The sequence below is a fragment of the Schistocerca piceifrons genome, chromosome 3, assembly GCF_021461385.2.
Source record: "Schistocerca piceifrons isolate TAMUIC-IGC-003096 chromosome 3, iqSchPice1.1, whole genome shotgun sequence".
NCBI lineage: Eukaryota > Metazoa > Arthropoda > Insecta > Orthoptera > Acrididae > Schistocerca > Schistocerca piceifrons.
The window spans coordinates 700555470-700581662 of record NC_060140.1 but is presented as its reverse complement, the minus strand read 5'-3'; the positions used below and the strand labels follow the sequence as shown (position 1 = coordinate 700581662).

Here is a 26193-nt window from a genome sequence, read left to right as displayed (position 1 = left end):
AGTACAGTCTTATTACAACATGGTACAAAATGTCTTAGTCTAAGGCATATATTTTGATCTTTCTTGAATACAAAAAAGTTTCTTCATAAAAATGTATTGTTGAGTGATTATGACTGATGGTTTTTGAAGGGAGAATAGTAGTAACTTATTCACTAGGCAAGATTGATAGGAATCAGTGACAGGACATGATAGTCATGGTTTTACAAGACTATGCAAGAAATATGAATAAGAGAAAAATATTTGAGAAGAAATCATACGGTCCTTTTACAGTTTTTTTTTGTGTGTGTGTGCTGCGGACCTAGAACGTACTTTACACCACCACTGTCCATGTATATGTGAATTTACTGTCTGTGTAAAAGGGCCAACAAGTTCTTCTTGATCGTCTCGAGACTCCTGATATTTACAGGCTTTTTCTGCTCCGCTTTCTTCTTTTGCTAAGGGCCAAATATATGGAGCTCAGTGTCAAACGAAATACGCCTTATCAACTTACTCTTTTGTATAAAAAATGAAGAGACTTGCAACAGACCATCTTTCTAATTGCTGAAGTGCTATAATCGTTAACTGATTTTTTTCAGACTACTAGCTGTTCACCATCTAGGACTATACCGTGCGCAGTTGATTTAGTACTATTACTGACATAAAAATAGAAAACAAGGTTTTCTGTTGGTGTGAACTGTTCGAGAAGAAGGCAAACAACCACGAATAGTTTTAGAAGGCCTTATTTTATGGCATTACTGATTTAGGGCTATCATTTCTATGTTCAAAGGCCTATACAAGGTGTGTCAGGAGAACAGGCACATGCTTTGAGGGGTGATAGTTCAGTGATTCTGAACAAAAAGTTCATACGTACTATTCCGAATGGTTGCCGAAATAGTATATATTTAATTTACACTATTATTTATTTTCTTTATTATGCACATCGTGCCACTGTTTACAACGTACAACAGTAGTGTAAAGGAAATGAAGACGCACAATTTGATACTGCACACTTCTGGTCTATCAGTTTGGGAAGCTACCTCGAAATGTTCTACAGAAACTAAGCCATAGCGTTACTGTGCACGTTCTCGCTGGAGGGCGAGGGCGTCGTTGTCGAGTTATTCCAGAAAAAAGTACGTAAGTTTTTTTATTTTTTTTATTTTTTGAATCGCTAATACTATCACCCCTGGAAGCATGTACCTTCCCTCCTGCCTCACCGTGTATTTATGAGGAATATTATGAAGTGTTTGTTTGCCACAATCGTTTGTTTAGAATACATGGACATGCACTGTGGACTGTAACACTTGTTCCGCCAGCCTAAAAAGGCATAATGACCAAAGTAAGACGAGAGGCCGTCGACTGTTAAGTATATAAGTGTATTACTCTCTCAATATCCTATCCAATGCTTGCACTTTAGCATGTTTTTGCTATCTTTATGAATATAAAGCAGCTTTAAACCCGCAAATTCTCTTATGCAGGGAAGGAGCTTGTGACATGGATTTGACGAATACCTCACTGGAAGTGTAAAAATTAGCCACCTTCAGATGGGCATGATATCCCGTAAACAGTAATGGCATTAAATGATCTTTCAAAACTAATTGTGGATTGTAGCTTTTCCGCCAAAAATCCTTAAATGCGGAAAATTCAACAAGATCATGGTTAAAATAAGATTGATATCTTTTTGTTAATATTCGTTTCTGTTATGACACGTTGCTGTGTGCCTGGTGTGTTACATTAGCTCCTGAATATAGAAAGTGGCGGTGTGAACATCATGAGGCTTAATCAGGTCCGTCATCAAATGTGACCGTGGCTGTCGTGCTGAAATCTGCTGTCACGCTTCCTGAAATGTATTCTAGCTATTGCTACTGCTAGGCAAAGTACACTAGAAAACCAACAAGAGCACATATCAGGATTCGCCATGTTGAGAAAAAGAGCAGAGTGATAGAGGTAACAGGATACAGCTGAATGTGCTGACAACAGACAGTGAGTCGCGAGACGGATCTTAGAGGAATAGCGGACAGTGTGGAGAAGAGTGGGAGAGAAAGGCAGAGTTATCCGAAGAGGCCGGCGCCGAAGGAGGCGGAGAGGCCGGCTCCCGCCCCCGCGCCGCCGCCGCTGCCGGAGGAGCCTACCGAGCAGGGGCCGCAGGGCACGCCGATGCCGAAGGCGCGGTTCTTGGCCACGTTCAGGCGGTCCAGCTGCGACACCTTGCGTGTCCCAAGATCCAGCGCCTGGTTTATCTTCTGCAAGCAAAACACAGCGCATTCCGTCGTTAGTCACGTCCTCTGTCAGCTGATCAATTTGTAGCACCAGTCCTTTACACAATAGACACTGTAACAATAACACTTCTGTGTCAAGCAGCTATATATTGATTTGTTATTATTATGCATCTATTTTTCTCATTCAGTGTAATTAATAGCTATACAGTGATGTGAAAAAAGTCATTACAAGCGATAAGCACATATACAGGTGACACTATCGCGTTCACGAGTGTTAAATGGCAGTGCATTCTCGGAACTGTCATTTGTACCCAGATAACACAGGCCAAGGAAGACTTTCCTTACTTTGATAGCTGATGTTTATAGGTTTTTATGAGCTGAATCCAAATCTAGCCTTAGTTTTTTTGTATCACCAGTAGTTTTCGAGAAATATGCTTTTTACTATATACTACAAAAAACCTGTGTCATACGGTAAACGGAGAAATTAATGAAGCGCTTTGTTACAACATGACAGTGGTTTTAGATTTACAGTAAGCTACTTAAAACAATGATATGTGTTAATAAAGGTTTCACTTGTCAGTTGGAATTGGTTTGTATTTTCTTTCTCTTTTTTTTTCTTTGAAGCTACATGTGTAGCTTTTTCTATGATGAGTCGCTCGTTGAACTTCACGGTGAAGCGACCAACATTAGTCCCCCATCATGATGGTGTTCCAGCAGCCTTGGTTGCGTTTCTCCATCACTAGTTTTGGATGAATCAATAAACAGCCTCCAGTCTTCCTTTTTGTGTTCAATACCAAACTCATTCATCAGACTGGGACCGTCTGAGCAGTACACTAAATCACATTCTTGTTGAAAAAACTTGGAAAATTGTTGAACTCTCTTTCTATATATGTATATGCTGCTTCCAACTGCAAATAACTTCTTTTCTTTTAATCTAGAGCTTTTCCTTTCGTTACGCCCAGATACCAAACCAAATCGTTAAGGTCGGCTTGAGTAAACAATGTGGGCTCTAGACTTTGTGTATTACAGTGGAATTCATCATCATCTGGTTCATTTAAATCAGATTGTACATCAGAAAATACTTCTGTTGGAATAGAATTTAAATCATCTGGCGGTTCAGGAACCGGAAAATCTACGCCATGCCCTACTGGTCGGATGGCGGACGGAAGGTTAGGGTAGGGTAGCTTATTACCTTCTTGGTTTTCGAATTATGACCAGTCATATCAACATTTCAAAAGTAGCAATCACCGGAATGATTTCTTGGCTCCCTCCATATCATAGGAACAGCAAATCTAAAGGCTTTTTCTCCTTTCTGGACCATTTTCTCAGATCTTCAAAACACACATAACATACCACATGCTCCGTCCAAGATTTATCTTGATCACCAATTTTAGATCCAAAGTATGATAGACAAACCTTTTTCACAAAGTTTGTGATGTTTCTTTGGTGTTTTTTAATCACAGGTTCACCACAAATACAGCAAAAACTGTCAGCAGAGTTTTTACAACCACGATTATACATTGTACTGAGCACATGCACAGGAAATGGGAAAGTGAGGTTAGGTTGGCAGTAAACAAAACACCATCTGTTGGTGAATCTGTGATTCGACCGTTTTGGCAATCAAATGTTTTTCAGCAGTGCTAACAACGTCATCTACATTCATTACACCTCCTTTATAAACAGTTTTAACTATACAATAGCTGTTAAATTCTTTGAAAAAGTGCTTAATCTAATACATTTAACTGCAAAATGTGAAGAAATTGTCGGTGATACAGTTTTTTAATATCATATTTGGATGTCCCACCCTAAAAAATATAAGAAAGAGGTATTTTCAGCAAAAGAGTTTATCCATCGTTGGCCTGTGTAATTAATGTGAAAATGTTTCCGATATGATTATGGTCGTAAGAAGGTAATTAACAGACTTTTGATGCTGAGTGGCAGATGGAGCTAGACGCGTGGGACATTCAGTTTGAAAAATCTACAGGGAATTCTATACTCCGATATCCACAGTGGCAAGAGTGCGCCGAGAAAACAAACTTTCAGGCATTACCTCTCACCACGGATAATGCAGTTGCTGACAGCCTTCACTTAACCAGCAAGATCAGCGGCGATTGCGCAGAGTAGTCTGTGCTAACAGACGTCCAACACAGCATTTAACAACAGCTTAAATAAAGAACAAATAACGTATCTGCTAGAACAGTGCAGCGAAATTTGACGGTACGGGGTATGGCAGCAGTCTACTGACGCGAGCGCCTCTACTAACAACACAACGTCGCCTGTAGCTCCTCTCCTGGTCTCGTCACCATATCGGCTGGACCCTACACCACTGGAAAATAGTGGCCTGGTCAGTTGAGTTCCGATTTCAGATGCTAAGAGCTGATGGTAGGGTTCGAGTGTGGCGCAGACCCCACGAAGCCATGGGTACAATTTGTCAACAAGGCACTGTGCAAGCTGGTGGCAGCTCCAAAATGGTGTTGGGTGTATTTACATGGAACGGACTGAGTCTTCTGGCCCTACTGAACCGACTGTAGGCAGGAAATTGTTACATTCGGCTACCTGGAGACCTTTTTCAGCCGTTCGTGGACTTCATGTTCCCAAACATGCGTCTGGGCCACAAATGTTAGCAAGTGGTTTGAAGAACATTATAGACTATTTGAGCGAACTATTTGGCCACTCCGATCGTTCGAAATGAATTCCATCTACGATTTATGGAACATAATCAAAAGGTCAGTTTGTGTACAAAATCTTGCACCAGCAATATTTTTCATTAATCGACGGATGTAGATGCAGCATGGCTCAATATCCCATCAATTCAAAGACATGTTGAGTCCCTGCCAAGTTGAACTGCTGCGTTTCTCCCTTTAAAAGCAGGTCAGAAACGATATTAGAAAGTATTCTAATAGGGAAGGAAAGATGTACATGAGTACTTGTATCCTTCGTAGCTGTTAGCCCGCCAAAGGAAAAGACACGAGGGTGCCGACTTAGCGCGTCTTGAGGACTTCAGCGAGTCAGCAGCAAGCTGCCGAAGAGTGAGCATTCCGGGGTGGAAACTGAAGCAGAATTATGTCATCATTTTTACTAGAGTGCTTCTGATGGAACTACTATCTGCATAGTGCAACGTGGCATAGTGTGGAGTGCTATACGACGTCTCACAGTGAAAGGAAGAAATTTAATAGACCACTTCTTATGAAGAGACACAATTATCTAATACTTTCCAGGACCATTGACTCTCACCCCAAAATTTTCTGATTATCCACAAATTTGAAGTTAATTGCTTTTTCAATAATTAGTAATTAAAGTGTTCAGAGACATGATTCAAATTATCAAATCAATATAAAAGGTACTGAAGTTCATAAAATGCTCCACGTGACGTGAAAATCAAATTGATGCAGGAAATAGTTGGTTTCAGTTTGCATACTAGACTGAGATTTCTTTTGCTTAAATCAATGACAGAAAATAAAACATGTGTGTTATGCATCTCTGTGCATGATTAGTGCTACTAAAAGTGATCTTGAATGGCATAGCAGCTCTAGGGTAGTCATACACGAGAAATTGTTTTGATTAGTGACTGATTAAGTTTCGTTAAAGAGGTACTTTGGTTTATTAATGTGTTTGGTTTGTAATCGTTATAGTGTGGGAAGTTTTATTGTATTTTTCATGCTTGACGGTAGCGAACTGTATAGAAGCTGTAAGTGATTGATGATGCTAACTAGTTCCCATCTAAATACAATGTTAAGAGTTTGCGTTTTGTTTGTAAATTCTGAACGTCAAGAAAGAATACGTTACTGACACCTACGCTGAAATTACGGTTTGAACTGGCAACCGTTTATGTTTATCTGGTCAAACACTATTCCTATTTCTTAACGAACCTAGCTTCGAATCCTGTTCAAGTTTTGTTCTCTCTTGTAGTAGTATACTATCTTTGGGAAAGAAGTTAAAAGTCCGATTAGTTTATCCCTTTACACACACGATCAGGGTCACTAATTTGCATTTCGTAAGAGAGATGTTATAAGCTGGCCACTACAGCTACTACTTAAGACGCCGTTGTCTATCTCAGCTAATTGAACTATTCAAATTCTCTAGAATTTCCAGCCGAGTGAGCTAGTCTAAATGCCGTGACGTTTCAACTAGCGTCACTCTATCAGCCCCTGGTTAAGTATCGAGGCGTCCTGGTTATTCATAAAAAGGCGCTGCGGCTCAGTGCTCCCCCTCCCTCGCCTTAGGACTAGTTTTAGTCTCATAAACAGAGATGGTACCTTACAAGCACTGCTTGGGACCAGTTTCTGGTCACTATACGAAAGACTCCGTACGGCACGTGAGATGGAGTTTTGCAACGTACTTTGTCAATTAACGGGTTCCAAGCAGATACTAATCAGTGGTAGCACTCTGTTAATGAGGCCATCATTTGTCCTAAGGGGAGCGTGCGAGACGCCGCACTGTATCTACTGTTAAGGATGACCAAGACACTCACCTCGACACATCGCCAGAAGATGATCGTCGTGACACTCGTCAAACGTCGCACCTTTCCGACGTACTCTCTCGGCTGGAAACCCTAGAGCTTTATATCGGCACAGACACTGTTTTTGTCCGAAGTGCCTTCTATCAGTACACGTGCCTACTTGCGGGTATACGCATGTATGTATTTGGGTTTAACACGTGTATGAAGGACAAGCTGGAAAGAGGGTTCTGGTATACTGAAATGAACGTCAGAGTGGCAAGTAAATCAGTAGTTTTAATCAATTGTAAATAACCTTGTGCAAAAGATGAGACACAAGCGAATGTTTAGCTGTTTGTTTTTTATGCTTTTCTGGAGTGCATTAGACATCTGGACACATTGGGAAGACATTTGTGAGATCAGGAAATGATAAGAGTATAAATTAGGTTATTGTATGATCAAAAACTCTGAAAATTTAAATGTATTCAACATCACAATTAACTGGACTCATCCTTTCCGTTTATTGGTTTTGGATCGATTAAGTAAAGTACGAGATACATTTAGTTTAGTTTTTCATGCTACTCCTGGAATTTTTTCTGTTTTATGTCATGTAAAGTGCGGCTCACGATGTAATTTTCTTGTTGAGCATTCCTTTCTAGATCCTGTAGTGCCTGCCTTACTGTCGAAGCAAAAGGTCCTAAACTACTAACTAGAATTTTTGACGCTACAACATGGTTTCCTGTAGACTTAATTTTCAGTATTTTTGAGACTGGTTCATATAATGTTTCACCCATCCACTTAATTGATGATGGTTGTTGTTGTGCTCTCCGAGCTACTCTATTCCGAACAAGCCTCTTCATCTCCAAGTGATCACTGCATTTTACATCCACATGAACCTGATTTATACAGTCAAGCCTAGGTTTCCCTCCACAATTTTTGCACCACACATTTCCCTCCATTATCGGATAGAAAGTTCTTGGATGTCCCTAGACGCGTCCTTCCAATCAATCCTTTCTTTCAGTCAAATTGTGCCATAAGTTTATTTCCTCCAAACTAATTCTGTAGCTCTTCGTTAGTTATCCGATTTACCTATCTACTTTTTAATATTCTTCTGTAGCATAATATTTCAAAAGCTTATATTCTTTTCTTGTCTGAGCTGTTAATCGCCCAAATTTCATTACTACACATGAGATTTACCTTCATAGATGACTAACACCTTCAGAACAGACTCCCTAACTCTTATACTTGTATTAAATGTTAACAAATTTCTCTCTTCCAGAAAAAAATTGCTGCTGCTGTCAGTCCGTCCTTAGTCTTCATTTTGCTGAAGTAGTAGCAAAACTCATCTACTGCTCCTACTGTCTCGTTTCCTAATTTAATGATTTGAGCACCACCTCATTTATTTTGATTAATTTCCTTTATCTTTCCACTTTTGTTGATATCCATCGCATTATCTCTTTTCAAGACACAGTCAGCTTCGTTCAGATCATTGCCTATGTACCTATCTGTCTTTGACAGGATCACAAAATCATCGCCAATCCTCAAATATTTTATTTATTCTCCATTTCCAAATTCCTCATTGATTTCCTGTTACTTCTTGCTTAATGTACATTAATGGCATGGGGATAGGGTTCTCAAATTTCTAGTCCTTCGAGTCTTGTAACTGAAGTCTTGTTACGGCATAAATTATAGATACCCTTCGCTCCCTGCATTTTATCCCTGCTTCCTTTAGAAAGCCAAAGAATGAATTTCAGTCAGTACAAGCTCTAGGTTGCAAAATCGTTTATATTAATTCTGATGCAATTTTTCAATGAAAAAGTTCTGTCTTCTGATTTCTACGTTTTCGATTGTTTTGGTACTCTTTTGTCAACTTGTATTTATATTTCAGATGAAACCATTGTACGTATTAGAGACATCGGTGATTCCCTTAAATGCATTGTACAGCCTAATTCTTCATCTACAACCTCATCATTGCAGTGTATGGTCTTTATGAATACTTTTAATGTCTTTCAACTGCTGAACAGTGGTCACTGATCACGTTTTGCGTTTGTACGAAGTAATAGTCATACAGTAAATTTCATTCGGTTTTAAATTTTTCTTAGTCATCAATATTTCGTTTGGTTTGATATTGTTCCCCATTTTTCAATCTTTTCTGCTATTCTTTTCATCTCTATGTAATTACTACTCTCAGCACTCTCAGCTGTCAGATTTGCTTTTCGTCGCATGAATGCAGGAATTTCTTTTGGTAAGAGCCTCCGTGATATTTCCATTTTTTCTAAGAAAATATACTTACGGGTCTGTAACTGATAATAAAACAGGAGATATCTCTTCTACAGCTACATTTTATTTATTTATTTCAAGATTGCTGTTTCATTATGAAATCATGACTGCTGAACCCAGATATTAGTTGAGTAGGATGGCAAGTAATGTCTAGCTCCAATGACGGTGGGTGGCTGATGTTCAGAGTTCGGCGTTGAAACTGGTTGTGCCGAAATAAGTAGAGACATAAATTATAGCTTTGCAAGAGTTATTTTCTGACGTAGCTCATAAATCACAGAGAGAACGTCGCAATTTGACGTGTGTTGTAGAGGACATGTAATGACTGAATATCCATTTAATAATCTATGTCACAGGTTTACCAGAATGTATGGAACAGTGAAATAGATACTTTTCATATGGGGTTAATATAATTTCTACACTTAATGTAAATAGTGGGTAGGGAGTAACCAAGTACGAGAAGCAGACGACTTTCCGTTATGAGCTTCAACAAATAATGTTGCGAAGTGATTTTTGGTTTGTATATTTGAGGGTGGGTGTCTGCAGTGAGGGTACTCTGGTATCTAGGAAACAATTAAGTACAAGGGGTAACCAAAACCTAAATTACCACCTTAGAAAAATAACGCTGCGTAGCAATTTTTGTTTATTCGAAGGTGGGTGACTGCAGTTTGGGTACACACTGAAATCCCTCCGCCACCATACCGTAGCACGCAACTAGAAGAGACAATACATAATGGGGCAAGCATTCTCCCATTTTTCAGTTAAGTTACCTTTTTTCGCTGTATTATTATTATTATTATTATTAGTGACGTGCCCCACTAGATGTAGTGTTACTCCATGTGCCAGTTTACGTAACTGGTGTGGACACAAATATATATTTTGAATATTTTATAACTATTCTTCATACTGGTTATTGTCTTAAAATTAGTACAGAGTTTGTTTTTCCATTGGTAACTCAAATTCATACATCTCTAAACCCTACTGAATTACAGAACTTCTAGAAGTCTTTTAATAAGGGTTGCGCTAGTTCATTATTGCTAGTTGGCTAATTTCCACCTTTCATTACTCTACTTTTCAGTAATATCTATCCATACTTTTCCAAGATGCTACATTACTGTAACATGTCGTCCGCGGTTTGAGATGGGTTGTTGGTTATTCTGGATCGGTTATAGAAGGTGTCCGAGTAATGTTGCGAGAAATTTCGAGAGGTTGTGAAGGGTGCCTTGAGGAACGAATTGACGATAGGAATCCGTGTTCGGGAACGTCATACAACGACGCTACATAGAGCGAAATTATAGACTGAGTAAGCTTCTGCGTAGAATGTCCTTGTCTCATATGAATGCTACACTCTTTTGCCTCGGTGGATGACGGTTTCGCACACGGGATCTGCAGTTTACTTTTCTCCTGTATACCGAAAAAGATTGGACATTTTAGAGGATTCCAGAGGGAAAATAAACTGCAGATTAAAACCTGTGTCCGAAACCTTATCCACCGAGGAAGCAGAGATATGTTTCACAGTAACGAAGTGGCATGGCATTCGTAGGAGACAAGGCTTTTCTACACAGAAGTTAGCTCCAGCTTCTCCACTGATGATAGTGGCAACCAGGCGCGATCACTAAATAACAGACAACATTTCTAGACGTTTCATCTACGGTCCGTGAGCGTGCGTTTGCTGCCTTATAGGCGGCATAGAAGCGGGCGTCGGCACCTATAACTTCGACATTCTGTAGCATCGTTGTATGATGTACCCGGACACGGGTATCTGTAATAGATTTCTTTCTCTGGACACCCTCTATAAGTGTGTTGCTCCATTTCTGGGACACCCTTTAGTAAGACTTCCGTTTTGCCTCTTTAACATAGCTGTGAAATTAAGAGAGGTCGGTAATATGATCACACGTCTTTGCTGAATATTCTTTTGTAATGATTCCTTTTGTGGTCTTTTGCCACTTCTTCCCCAGTCTTGCAAGGATGCTTTTTGTGACGTTCATTTCACTAAGATTTTGAGATGTTTGGTGAAACTAACTTCCTCTTGTGATGTGAATGCCTGTTCAGCCAGCTGGTCTGCAAGCTGATTTTTGTGTATTCTTGTGTGACGTTTAATCCATGTGACGACTATTGTCCATTTCTTGCTTTTCAACATTCTAATCTGTTTTGTTATTCTTTAACTGAACACCTCTGATGATTTAGTTTCCATAAAGAACATAATGTTACCCTACTCTCGGTCTGTATTAGTGTCGTTCTTCGTAAGCCATATAACGTTTCTTAGCCCTTCTAGAGCCTGTAAAATGGGAAAGCGCTGTGCTTGATCATTTGAACATTCGTTTCTCAGTTTATATACTGCCTGAGAAAAAAATGAAACACTCAAGAGGCAGAAGAAAACGAAATGAAATTTCACTGGTTGAGAGTATGTGATGTTATTTTAGTGATTGCAATACAGAGCTAAATTTAGAAAAAACGTGGAAGTGTGAGCCTTCTTATCAGAATAACGTTGGACCCACTCTATCCTGAATGCACACAGTGAGTCGATTCGGAAGGGTGTCAAAGCAGTCGCTTCCACACCTGAGGCTAGCTGGCCTACGACCGTTACAACTGGTAGTTGATATCCTCGATACTGGCGATGAGACGTGGTCGACGTCCGAGTTGGTCTCCCACACGTCTTATGAGGGACGAATGTGGGGATTCTGCTGGCCACGTAAGTGTCTCACCATCACGCAGAATATTGATACGGACTCGACTCGTCGGTGGACGAGCATCATCCTTCAGAAAGACGGCACCACAATATGCCGCATGAGAGGTAGCACATGAGGACGTAGGATGTCCTTGATGTACTGTTGTGTCAAAAGATTTCCCTCAACCATTACCAGCTGTGACCTGAAATCATACCCAATGATTCGCCCACCATGACGCCAGGTGTACCACAGCTACGACTCTCTTGAACTCTGGAAGAATGGGCCCATTCCCTAGGTCACCGCTATACTAGCCGTCGATGGTCACCTGGGGTGAACAGCGATTCACCGGTGAACACAGTGCAACGCCATTCATCAGCAGTGCACGCTTCAAATTCGCGGCACTATTTCAAATACAAAGTTTGTTTTGTGATGTTAAAGGTAGCTTTGTTACCCTGCATTAGTTCCATGGCCCAGCTGCTGCTAATCTCAGACTCAGAATTTTGCAGGTAACCTACTTTTTTGAGACACGTACAGAGCTACAGCGACATACCACTACGTCTTCTGGGTACATCAGTTGTTTATCAGGCAATATCTTTTATGAGACAGATTGACTCTACTCCTGGTACAGAAACTTTATGACTACCCGTCATAGACCACATCTTTTGGCGACTATATCTATACACAACATAGCTGGCAGTTATTGAATGATGATGTAGGCCACTTTCGCAGGTGCTGTGAATACCACGTCACTACGACGTTGCTGGGGAGCAGCGAGCTCGTGTGGGACGACTTACCCCGAAGATGAGGTCGATCAGGAAGTGCTTGACGCCGAAGCCGGCTCCCAGCTTCAGCTCGAGGATCTTGCGCTTCTCGCGGTCCAGCGGAGTGTCGTCGCTCTCCGCAGCTGCGGCCGCCTCAGGGGACAGCTCGGGCTGCAACACAGGCCAGCACCACGGCGTTACACTCGCTCAGTACGGGGCTCCTTTTACAAGCGCCGCAGGGCCCTCTGCTTGGACAAGTACCTACCACCGACAGCTTGCTAGTATTCAACATTTATGTTTCACTAAGGACCTACTTCAAGCAATGTATCACTACAGATTAGCTGTAATCACTCTGTCTTGGGCCACACTGATCAATTTTGAGTGGGCTGAAGTAAGTTTGATCATTACGTGGGGGCATGTACGGAACATTTTCAAATGGATCCACGTATAATGAATGGAACTGACCATGAACAACCCTATCCTGACACTTATTAGTGGACATAACTAGAGGTGCCCCTCACACTTCTCCTTTATGACGGTTCGAACTCTGTTGGGATACCTTTAATGAGACTCTGATGGAAAGGCAGCCCATTCTTGTTCAAGAGCTGAAGCCTGCAGACGTTGGACGCTGGAGTCCTGGAGCGGAGTCGACGTTATAACTCATCCCGGAGGTGCTCCATTTGGTTCGGATAGGATTTAATGGGCAGGCCAATCCACTATAGGAATGTTGTCCAAAACCAATTTCCTCACATATGCTGCTCTACAGCTTGTCTCTCCTAAGAGTCATCAGTCGCATTGTCTCTGGTGTTTCATCAGATATTTGCAATTTCGCTTTCGCATTGTGTAGCTGGAGTCAGCCCTGACAAATAGTGCTTATCAAGTCTTTCACGAGACTCCTAGTTGTGACGGAAAGCGCCAGATTGTTTCCCGTTACAAACAAAATTAATTTTAAAGTGCAATTCTACGTGTGTAATCGCTATAGCGATTAGTCTTGTGCGATGTTTAGCTATCTGCTAATAGGGACAGCTCGAAGAATAACCAGTACTCCAGTAGTGGAAGCACTACGCTGGCCCGCGCCAACTGCTACCGTCAAGCATGAAGCCCTGCTGAGTCGCTGCTGGATTCCTGCTTATTCTTCGCATTTTCCTGACCCTGTTAACACATATTGATAAAACGAATATCGAACTAGAGTAATTTCGGAGTGCTCTACCTAATACGCAAGTAAAATTCCATTTCGCAAACCAACGCTTTCTGTTCGCGCAAGGCGTCACGTGAGAGACGTGACGAGCTGTGAAAACGCGCCTGACGACTCTTAGGAGAAACATCCGGTATGACAGAATTCATTGCCATGCTGATACAATTATCGTCTCCCAACGGTTCCTCCATTGTACACAGTACATAGTACTGTAAAATTTGTTCACATCCTTCCGCAGTTAGCGCTTTCTTAAGCGCTCGAAGGGTTCCAGAGCCCAATCATGAAAAACGCCCTCATTATTTTTATTACGACATTTTACCTGAGCTCAACGATACCTTGACAAGGGAAAACAGTGGCTGGACGTATGTTTCGTAAGTGTGTCTACCTATACTTGGCCTTCTTTGTCTCTTGTCTATCCTTTCGCTGAAGTAAATTCTCTGCTACACGGAGATACCTCCCCGCCTCATAAGGAATCGGAGGGTAAAGCGTTTCTAGCGACAACATTAAAAATAACAGATAAGACTGTTAACTTTCAATGCAGTTTTACATTCCAAACTGAAGTACACGATGTATCTCGCCTCGCAAAATCCTTTTTTATCCACAACTTACTTTGCGACATTTGGCTGACATACGACAGTAGGCGTATTTCGACTCTTATGAGTCATCAGAAGAAACTGTACCTTGTTTTGAAAGCAATACACAGTTGTTGATACTTAAAAACATCTCATTGCGATTATTTGATTTTAAGAGACTATGATGAGCGATAGATGCCTATTTGGCGTGTTACTTTCGTAAGATGGTAATTAAACATAATAATCGAAATCTGTGAACTGCCAAGTTAAGTCAGCGTCATCAGACAGCTGTGAGGAAACAATTACAGATCAAACGACGAAGAACGAGAGTGGAGAAGCGCCTGAGACTGACCTGCACCTGCAGCGCTGCGTCTTCCTGCAGCTGCAGCTGCAGCAGCTGCCGGGATGGTCCAGGGGCAGCTGTCGCAGCTGCCAGACACGCAGATACCGCCAGCGCCATCAGCGCCCACCTCGCTGATCCCGTCATGCTGCAACACAAACACACACACCACCGCGTCATACACTGTGCTGCTTGCTGCCACACGACGTCTCGAACTGTCTACGTAACACGTCAGTACTGTCAATGGGATAGTGTTCTGGACAGTTTTTGTTTATTATTAATTGTCTTACAGTACTCATGCGTCATGTCTTTCAACGTACTTAGAGTCAAAATCACTTCCCATCCCCCATATTAATTCTTTACATTGTTTATATACTATTAGTTGAGTACCCGGCGTTGTCTGGATACGTATTTCTTCCAATATTCTTTTAGTACAACTCCTTCTTCCCCCTGTGTCCATCTACTCCCCCCTTCCCCCCCACCCCACCTCACTCTCTGTCACGAAAATTCATTTCCTGTTCCCACACTAAGTTCATCTTCTCAATCCCTCGAACTCTGTCTTCTCCCCCTCCCTCCCTCTATCCTTCTCCCCATGACTCCGTCCACCGCTTCCTCTCCTTCTCTCTATCACTCCTCTCATCACCTCTCTCTGTCCATCTCCTTCTCTCCGTGTCCATCTCCTCCTCCTCCGTTCCTCTGTCCATCTCAACCTATTCGCCCTTTCTCTCAATTTCCTCTTCCCCCTTTCTTTGTCCATCTCTTCATCTCTCGCTCTTTGTCCACCTCCTCTTCTCCCTATCTGTGTATCTCTCCTCCTTCCCCTTTTCTATCTGCTCCAACTTCCCTCACCGAGAATAAGTTTCTCAGAGGTTTTAAATTATGTGTAAAGCTCGTTGCAAGTCACGAACTGTTCTCATTCTCAAATAATGTGTGAATAAAGTCTCGTAATTTGCTTGTAGTCCGATACATTTATTTTTCACCCCCTACCCCTTTGATAGGTACAGTATGTGGTTCTTACCCCCACAGCGATTCTTTCCAGACCATACGTGACACATGTACCAAGTTTGGTTGAAATTGGTTCAATGGTTCAGGAGGAGATGTGTAACATACATTCATAGATGTAAACGTACATCTATTTTTGTAATATATGTGGATACTGGTCGATGCTCCTTGTTTGACAACACAGTCGCCTTAATTTTTAGCTCGGGTTTAATAAAGGCTCTTACGGACGTTTGCATAGGGACCAATTCTGATTACAACTGCCTAAAACAGCTAAAGCTTATCACAGATCAGAGAGTGTATTGAGTATTCGGCTATCTCTGATGGTGAATGAACCGTAAAAATGAAAATACTCGTATAGCATTGTTGGCTGAGAGACACTGTCTGGGGTTGTTCGACTGCTTGGTACAATTCCTTCTACTTGACGCCACTTTGGGGACTTGTGAGTCTTTGTGATGAAGATGAGATGAGAAGATCCGGACAACAGAAGCACCCACTGCCCGAGTGAAGAATATCTCCGACTCGGCCTGGAATCGAAATTGGAACTATGCGATCTAGTGGCGTCGGCGCTAACCACTAGAACACACTCTGCGGACTGTATGTACGGCCATGACGGGTAAGAGTTATTACGGTGCAAATGTACATGTTAAAGTGTGTAAGCGCCATGAGAGTACATTAGTTTTCAGAACGAATCCAGTCGCCTATTGTAAATGTATTTTGATTTTGTTTCACCAGTTTCAACAAATTAATTTCTCATCTTCAGAAGCCCACACAATTAGAAGTGTATTTACAGTAGCTTACTTAGTGTTGGTTTAGCTTTCCAGTATAAGAAGTGTATTACATAAACGTAATTACTGCAGGTTTAGCTTTCCATAAGCGTATAACCAAAGCCTGAAGATTTGTAATATCCCTAACTTTGTAGGCTTCTGAAATTGACAAATTAATTTTGTCTAAACAGGTAAAGCGAAATAAAAATATATTGAATCTGACAACTGAATTTTACTCTGAAATATATCCTTTAGTTGCTGAAAATTATAATCATGGATCATGTAACTAGTTACCTTTAGTTTTGTAAACCTTAAATACACTCTCAGCCTTTAGTTATCACCACCTCTGTTCTTTATTTTCTCAGAAGGAGAAGCTTTATGACATTGGGGGAGAGTAGGAGGTGTATCAAGTCAACCACTTGGTCCTTGTAATCAGAACAATACAGCGACAAATGGTTCAAATGGCTCTGAGCACTATGGGACTTAACATCTGAGGTCATCAGCCCCCTAGAACTTAGAACTACTTAAACCTAACTAACCTAAGGACATCACACACATCCATGCCCGAGGCAGGATTCGAACCTGCGACCGTAGCAGTCGCACGGTTCCGGAATGAAGCACCTAGAACCGCACGGACACTCCAGCCGGCGATACTGCGACAGAAACCGGATTTATTCACGTAACATTTTGGACAGTATGCTGAAGTAAAATCAACAGATATCATAAAAAGGATAGGCTGAGTCGAAATTGGCTCCCCAGCTTCTTGCAAACATAGGTCCACTCGTCGACCGCATAATTGTACTGTTTATTGCCCATGTTCTACCTCACTTTTCCGTGTCTTTTAACTTCTTACGCATTTCAAATAGGTATTTCAGTTTCGTCAAAATGGTGCAAATGGCTCTGAGCTCTATGGGACTCAACTTCCCAGGTCATCAGTCCCCTAGAACTTAGAACTATTTAAACCTAACTAACCTAATGACATCACACACATTCATGGCAGAGGCAGTATTCGAACATGCGACCGTAGCGTTCGCGCGGTTCCAGACTGAAGCGCCTAGAACCGCTCGGCCACAGCGGCCGGCTTTAGCAAGAGACACAGAGCACTTTCCATATCAGTTCACCATTATTAAGTTACCATTGAGTACCATCCAGGTAAATCTTATTATTTATAGCGTTTAATGTGAAGAATAGTACTATGAAAAGCGGAAAAGATGGGTGACTTCGGTGCTAAGTGGGCGAAGGCCGGGGGCGGCGTTAGCAGCGTCGTCCTGCAACAGGTGGGCGGGGTAGCGGTTGCGCAACTCGCCGTGGTGCAATACGCGCAGCTCATACGGACTCTTACGACAGCGCCATCTACGGCTTTCCCTTTCTTGCCAACTGCACGTCAGTTCTTCCTCAGGACAAGCAACTTTCACACATGCAAGCATAACGTACTCTTCAGTCTTTTATTCGTCTCGTTGGTGTTAACCAGTAGTATTTAGGATCCCATTTCTTTGATATGACATACCTGGTCATTAAATAAGTCCTCGACAATATAGAAGCCTCTGGGCCACTGAGTCTGCACCGGAATGTTTACGATGACGGGAGATTCTCTCTGTTCCTTACGTAGGCCACAACTAAAAAAAATCTCCATGATCCATGGGATGTCGAGCGGCTGCAGTGTTGTCCTCAACCATGTGGCGTCAGGCGTTTGCGGTATGGAGGGCCACGGTGTCATCACACCACTATCCCGGTCGTTGCAGGCTTTCCACACGTAAGAGCCGCTAGTTCTTATACAAGTGTCTCATCAGTTGATATTATTAGGCGATGTACGCATCGTTAAACTCTTGCTGCTGTGGACAAATCCCTGGCAGTGCCGGTAACTGTGTTCCAGTCAGTGGCGGTGACCATTCGGCTACGAAGACGAAAAGGCTACTGATCACTATGATGACTCGGATAAAAGCTTTCCGTCTCTCTCTGTCCCTCGAAAATTTATATATAAAAAAGTCTCTTAACCGGAAGTTGACGAAGAGTGATTTTCGATATTTTTGCACGAAATGTCGTTATGCATCAACAGTGTGATTATCTCTGTCTACATCTGAAAAGCTTTCGATTTTTCTCAAATTCCTAGTAATCTGCATCCTGATCTATCTCTCTGTATAAAGTCCTAAGGAATGAGAAAACAAATCTTTGTATCATTAGATGATAATACCTTAGCACACTTCTGAAAGACTCACCAAGCTTTTGCATGTGTTTATCTCCAGTCATTGCTGCTGTGACCGTTGTATTTATTCCTGAATATGGGTTGGAGGGACAATTGAAAGTGAATTTCAATTATCTTCAGAGCGTGGTTATGATCTCCCGTCTTCAGGCCACGAGTGGTCTACCGGGACCATCCGACCGCCGGGTCATCCTCAAGTGGTGGATGTGAATAGGAGGGGCGTGGGGTCAGCACACCGCTGTCCCGGTCGTTATGATGGAATTCCTGACCGAAGCCGCTACTATTCGGTCGAGTAGCTCCTCAATTGGCATCCCGGGGCTGAGTGCACCCCGAAAAATGGCAACAGCGAATGGCGGCCTGGATGGTCACCCATCCAAGTGCCGACCCCGCCAGACAGCGCTTAAGTTCGGTGATCTCACGGGAATCGGTGTATCCACTGTGGCAAGGCCGTTGCCCAATTAAACTCAAGAGAAACATAATTTCTGGGTTCCTTTTGTCAGTGTATGAAATACGACGACGTGCTGGACAGTAATGCCTCGGAATTTTTTGTGAGAAAGCTCTTAAATAATTTTAATTAACACAAACGTCAATAACATTCAACATCTTTGTTCTTTATGTCTACCTATTAGGCTCCCTCAGCCACTGGACTGCTCCGAATTGCAGAGTGTAGCTTCGCAGTGAGTAACGTGCATGAGAAACGGCGTACCATAAGCGAATTTCCAATTCGGAAAATTTGTCCACACATGAAACAGTGTGTCCTTCAGCATGACAATGCCAGACCACACACGTACGCTGCGACATCTGCAACAGAGCGTCGCCCTGGGTCCACTGTCATCGATCATCCGCCCTACAGCCCCCACTTGGTCCCATTCGATTTTCATCTACTTCCAGAACTTAAAGAGAACTTTCGAGGATTTCATTTTGATAGTGATGAAGCGGTGCAAGCAGAGGTGACGTTGTGCCTCCGTCAACAAATTCTAACATTCTGCAGTGCGGTGTCAACAAACTGGTCACTCGTTGGAAGATATGGTTCGTTGCTAGGGTGCCTATATTGAGAAATAATTGTGTAGACTTGAAGAATTAAGACACAGAATGTTAGTAACGTTGTTTTATTTAAAAATCATTAAGAATTTTCGCATAAAATTCGAAGGCACTACTTTTCAGCAAGCCGTCGTAAATAATAGCGTGGTCGACAACGAGGCCATTCTAGACTGTTCGCTAAATAAATTAGACGACGATGACTTACCGAGAGACCTTGAAGATGTGAGCGTGACGTTTGTCCGAAGTGGTTTACAGGACTCACTCAGTGCCCACATCAAAACAGTCTGACACGGATCTGAACCTAGCTTCTCCATAGCGCCAACCCACTGTATTAACTACAGAACAACCTAGCACTGTCCTTTAAGCAAAATGCAGCCTCTGTGAACTGAGACTCTCTGTATCACAAAGACCTCTCCCTACGCTGAGAAGGCGGTGGTTGCATTAACTGCGTATCTGTGCCAGGAAGTTCATTGTTCGCCTCTTTCACGTTATCTTCTCAGGGAATGTCTTCTCTACGAGTCTGCTTTTTTGTTGCTGGGCGGAGTGACGACAGCAGAGGAACTACAAGATAAATTTGTTCGAAACTGCTCTAGGGAAAGCGGCGGGAAATGATGAATGAGTAGTGCTACATTACGAACTGCTGTCAGGGCATACGAATCCTTTCGCTCATATAATAAGCATCAGAAGAAGGGTCTCTCTGCCTTGTAACATACCAAGCGGAAGTAGCCCACGAGGCGACAGAAAGTCACTGCTAGTCTTCCTTCTCGTGCTGTTACTAGGTCATCATCATATATAAAGCCGTTTGTTCTCAACGATTTTCTATTCCTATCTGTTTACTTTACTTATGATCAGGATATTCTTTCCTTTAGACCCCTCAGTTTTCCATGTTCTTTCTTCTGCTCGTGCTTTTCTCCTCTCCTTTTCTGTCTTAAATGAAAGATTGTATTTGCAAACTAATTTTTTTCTTACAACGCATCCAACACGTTTCGTCAACAGTTAGCCTAAAAAACCCAGAAAAGTCATTTGGGCGAGCGCTGTTAAAAACCACATCCTGTCGCTCCCCGACGTAGGTTATTTGATGTCCCCGTAATAGGGTTAATGCTTATGTCGAGGCGTTTCGTTCGGAAAGAACCTGGTTTCGTTGTCCACATTTTCGCAAACTGAGTGTTCGCTCTGAGTCTGCTGATGTCGATGTTGATACGACATTAAAACCTAACTTTTACTTTTCAAAATAAAATGAAATGAAATGAAAAAAAGAGAACAGGTCTGGCCGACAGTTATTCAGCCATGATGGCACTCGCGACTCGCCAGAGGAAGACCCATAGCTGCTCAGCAAGTGGCAGTGTCGAGAACAGTCTGCAGACAGCCTAGAGCGGAATGTCGTTAACAGAGCCCTGATTTATAACTCAGGCTTCACTAGACTGCGAAGTCGTGGAAAATCCTGCATCAAACACCCGGTCGTGAGTCTGGTTATTTAACGAACTCACTAGCTTCCCAAAAGCTCAAACCAAATTTTTATCGTTTGACGTAGTCAGTGACGGAGATATGCGATCCGTAGTAATTCACTACTAATTTATTTGTCTTCATCGTTGTATAAAGAACAGATTGGAGTCGTTGAACGACCATTTCCAGATCAAGGAAAAGTAAAAAGATTATTTCCCATTTGTCATTTTATAATAATCGTCCACCTCTTCGCTTGCAATATGAGACTAGTTTAACGTCGATAAAATAAAGTGTTACAGTTAATTTTTTGTTTATTTGCAGTTACATGTTTGCAGACGTGTACCACATTGAAGTTCTGGCGCCAAGAGAATATAAAACGCCGTAAAACGAGTCAACACGAAATAGCACACCCAACTAATAACTGAAATTTCCTCCGGTAATTTATTTCTTCGGCGCTTGCGGAAATGTTGCATTTGTGTCAGGCCAATACAGAAGGCATCTGGACAGCCACTGCAACTAACGCAAATTACAGCACGATAATCAACTTTATCAGTAGGCTGCGCCATTTTCTTTTGGCTCGTCTGGTGACGCGCTACGGTACTGCAGAGAGGGAATTTCATTGTTTACTAGGACTGAAAACCTGTGCCTACAAAAACGTTATTGTTTTAGGTGATACTTAAAACTTTAAGACTTTCTCGAATTTGTTGGATTTGGAAGCACTTGCAGATAGCGCAAAGGGTTGCACTGCGTTCAGTCTCGTGGTAGCTACGTTTCATGGTGACATCGCTTTCAGGCACGTTTTGGCATTTTCCTGTCCGCAGTCCATCCTTACTGCTCCTCACAGTGTATATTGCACTGTGTTCACAAAAGTCATGGCATAGCAATGTGCACAAATATAGATGACTGTAGTGTCACGTGCATGAGGCATAAAATGGCAGGGCATTGGCGGAGCTGTATTTTGTACTCAAGTCATTTGTATGAAAACGTTTCCGACGTGATTGTGGCCGCACGACAGGAACTGACAGACTCTGAACGTGGAATGCTAGACGCATGGGACACTGCATTTCGGAAATCGTAAGGAAATTCAACATTCCGAGATCCATTGTGTCGATCTCACCACGCACGTTGCAGTAGCCGATGGCCTTCTTTTAACGACCGAGAGCAGCACCGTTAACGTAGCGTTGTCAGTGCTAATAGATAAGTACTGCATGGAAAAACCGCAGAAATGAATGTGGGAAGAACGAGTAATGTATCCGTTAGGGCAGTGCGGTGAAATTTGGCGTTAATGGGCTATGACAGCAGACGACCGACGCGAGTGCCTTTGCTAATACAACATTGACTGCACCGCCGCTCCTGGTCTCGTGACCGCATCGGTTGGACCCTAGACGACTGGAAGACCGTGGCCCGATCACGTGAACCCGACTTCAGTTGGTAAGAGGTCATGGCAGGGTTCGAGTATGGCGCTGATCCGACGAAGCCATGGAGTCAAGCTGTCAACTAGGCACTGTGCAAGCAGATGGTGCCTGCATAAAGGTGTAGGCTATATTTACATGGGAAGGACTGTGGCCTCTGGTCCAACTGAACCGATCCTTGACTAGACATGGTTAGTTCGGATACTTGGACACCATTTTCACGTTCCCAAACAACGATGGAATTTTTATGGATAATGCACCACGCCACCGGGCCGCAATTGATCGCGGTTGGTTGGAATTACATTCAGGACATTTTGAGCGAATGGTTTGGCCACCCAGTTCGCCCGACGTGAATCCCATCAAAAGTTTATGCGACATAATATAGAGATTAGTTCGTGCACAAAATCCTGCACCGCAATTATGGTCGGCTATTGAGGCAGCATGGCTGATTGTTTCTGCTGCGGCCTCCAACGACCCGCTGAGTAAATGTCACGTCGAATTGCTGCAGTATGCCGGGAAGAAGGAGGTCCAAAACGATATTAAGAAGTATCGCACTACTTTTGTCACCTCAGTGAACAACACTGGTGTGGTACGTTATCCTGTGTCATTTTTAATCCCCGAAAATTTTTAACCTTTTTACATCTTGAGCTTTCAGCTGTGTGATTTTATGTTATTGATGATTCTTCCGTTGACTTTTCTTATGTCTTAGATAGTTGTTCAACAACTGAAACCGGTTGTCTGACTGATTTTTTATACTGCGATCACGACCCCAAAAGCCGGCCTGAGTGGCCGAGCGGTTCTAGGCGCTACAGTCTGGAACTGCGCGACCGCTACGGTCGCAGGTTCGAATCCTGCCGCGGGCATGGATGTGTGTGATATCCTTAGGTTAGTTAGGTTTAAGTAGTTCTAAGTTCTAGGGGACTTATGACCTCAGCAGTTGAGTCCCATAGTGCTCAGAGCCATTTTAACCATTATTTTGACCCCCTCCCCCCCAAAAAATAGTGAGAGCTAGCTGTAGTTTATCACACCACAGAGAACAACCAGTGTGACTGCGAGAATTTTTTGCAGGACTAACACACTACCACCTCTCTGATAGAATCAGGTGGCGCATTTTGTGTCACTGGTCGACGCACTGGCCCTCATGCGCCCCTTACGCTGCTAGTTACCTGGAACGACGCAGTCTTACTTCTGCAACACGCTTTTCCGGAAGCACCGCCAGGTCGCGGTGCGGGACTGCGGAGGTCCTTGGCCGCGCGGAGGAAGCGTTTCCCCCGTGGACTGCTCCTCGCCTCGGCAGCGCCTGCTCGCGTGCGGTTTGCACTCGCGGCTCGGCTGCTGCTTTCGCCGGCGCTGCGCAGCGCCGTGGTCCAGCCGGTTCGTCTGGACAAACCACTTTCATCGGTCGCCCGCGCCCACCTCCGCCGTTCTCCGTTGCACAATTTTGCCACTTAATAACCTCGTTGCGGGTTTCTCGGGACTAGTTCGAAAGCAACCGGCCGAGTTCTGCCAGTGGGGGCTTTCGCCCTCGGGAAATACGAACGACCAAGCGTTTCTTCGCAGTATCAGTTCGATTCCTTACTTATTTCCGCCGTTCAAAGCCTCTGAGCGGTAACCGTGAAACACAGTCGTTAAGTACTCAAGTATGCTACTCTTCCTTCGCAGCGAGTTGTTGCATTGGCTAGGGGAGCGGACTCATAACGTGGAGGAAGGGGGGTTTCACATCCCCGCCCGGCCATCCTGATTCAAGTTGCTTGTGGTTTTCCAAAATTATTTTAGGTTCTTCCAAGGACGTACCGGCCGTTTAAGACAATGGGATCTTCATCTGGGGACTAATGTTCTAATCCTTCTCCAGCAGTATTTATCAAAATTTTTGTTCCGCGTGGTCTGCCTAAGCCACTTCACTTTCGTCCAGAGATGTGGCAACCGATTAGCACGAATCTTTATTTGAAGAAAGCGGCTTTTAACACTTTTTCGGCAAATTTAAATTTATGTGTCGCGTTTCTGTTGTTTATTTAAATGATTGTAGTTGATTGGTGGGACGACTCTTCGACAAAGCCATTATCGATCTACTGTACGAAACTTCTCGAACTGAGCCAGGCTTGAACCTTTAGTGATGTCGAGAGGTCATTTCATTCTAACCTTCTTTCTTTTGCTGAAATACACAATCATACATATTACTACCTACAAGATACTCTCATAGCGTCTAAGATTTTAAAGTGTAACTACTTTATTTTATAATTCGGAGCTATCAGTATCGACTTTTCATGTTTAATACGTTCCACGGCGAAATGGAGTGTAATCGTGTGCGTTCAGCTTCATGAGGTTACATGAACGGTTTCTTCTGAAAAGAATTCCGGATATTAATTCCAAGGGGAACAGAAACGTAAGACATGGGTCTTTTATAGGCCACAGTCCATTTACTTGACATATAGGCTAGTCTAAGATCCGATGAGTTGAAATTTTTTTAATAAGTGGTTTGGTACGATGAAAACAACAAGTTTACTTTTTTAATGCAAAAAAAGTATAGGATGTATAACGTCTGGCATTGTAATTTCATGGTGCCTGCAAAACCAAATCACTTAAATGTATTGCTGAGCTGCACATTTCAGTGAAATATTGCGCGTCGCAAACAGAATACCACAGGCGTCACAGAATCACTAGAAGTCGGATGAAAGAGCCTATCATTGACGATTATGACAATTAGTGGAAAAGTACGCTACTTTCTGCCAGCAAGAAATTGCTCATGATTACCGACTGCTTAATGGCTGATTAAAATATCTGTTTCCTGACTAACGAATTCTTGTCAACCATTTCGGCATTAACATTGACTATAAGACAATGGAAAATATCCACACCACTACAATATCCTCCTTTAATCCTTCAGAAATGAAGCTTTTTATGGAAAGCTTTCAGTATTGCGTTCTAAGTAAGTATTGTATTGAAGTAGGTATAGTATTTTAAGTAAATAAGTTATGGAAATGAGCTAAGCATGTGAAACACTGACAACATAATTACATTCATTACAGGAATCCTTGCTACATTATAAAACATAATTCCTATCGGATTACAATATACCATCTAATCAATGGGGAGTAGGCGAGGCATTTGGGGGTGGTACATGCAATGGGAACAGTTGATGCATTCATTCTTACCATAAATGGCACATACTCGTTTACCTTAAAATGTTTCAATTTTCGAATACAAAGAATCTTATTAGGTGCTCCCATCTTTAAATTTTTGTAGGAAAGTTGGGCACGTTTTGTTATTATATTCCATTCGGAAGGGCTACACGCATTGTACATAACAACTGAAATACTGAAGTAAACTTATGAAAAAATTACAGAATGGATAGTATATCCTCCTGTGGTACCTTTCCAGATAAAAGTTTCTATCGGTCAATTGGGTTTTGGTATTTGTCGAAGAAATACTTGCCCAAAATTATGTGGGCCATATAGTAACTTAGACATTTAGTGAGAATTAAGGGAAAAAGAAAGTGAAGGAAAAATAACTCTCACTGAAACCTGACCTCCAGTCCGAAAACTGTGAAATGTGTTAATCCCTGATATTAAAGGTAGAATAAAATAATGACATAAATCCATCCTTTTGTTTCGTATCAAGGGATTTCGATGTGTCTAACACTTAAGTCACAGTAATAATAGGAGGTTACTATTAATATTGCCTGTTAAGTCACTAACATACAACAAGAACAGGGCAAGTACTAACACACTTGCTATTATTAAATAGAAAAAAAACTATACCTTACAGTTGTCATGAAGTTACACGGTTAAGAGTCGCCGCGATCGTATTTCCGAAGTAGCCTGTAAGGTTTCGCGGTGGTCAGTGAGTGGTTGGGGGGCCAGTAAACAGAGTACCTGCCGCCGCAGCTC

At 42.4% G+C, this 26193-nt stretch overlaps 1 protein-coding gene across 1 annotated transcript in view; it reads right to left on the bottom strand.

Moving 5' to 3' along the window:
* LOC124789663 overlaps positions 1-26193 on the bottom strand; it is a 234960-nt gene that overhangs the window by 17104 nt on the left and 191663 nt on the right. The window contains exons 2-4 of the mRNA XM_047257099.1: positions 14457-14592; positions 12371-12508; positions 2109-2219 (exon numbers count right to left, since the gene is read on the bottom strand). Of these exons, the coding sequence (XP_047113055.1) occupies positions 2109-2219; positions 12371-12508; positions 14457-14591 (384 nt within the window). The 5' untranslated portion in view covers position 14592. The remainder of the gene's footprint in view (positions 1-2108; positions 2220-12370; positions 12509-14456; positions 14593-26193) is intronic.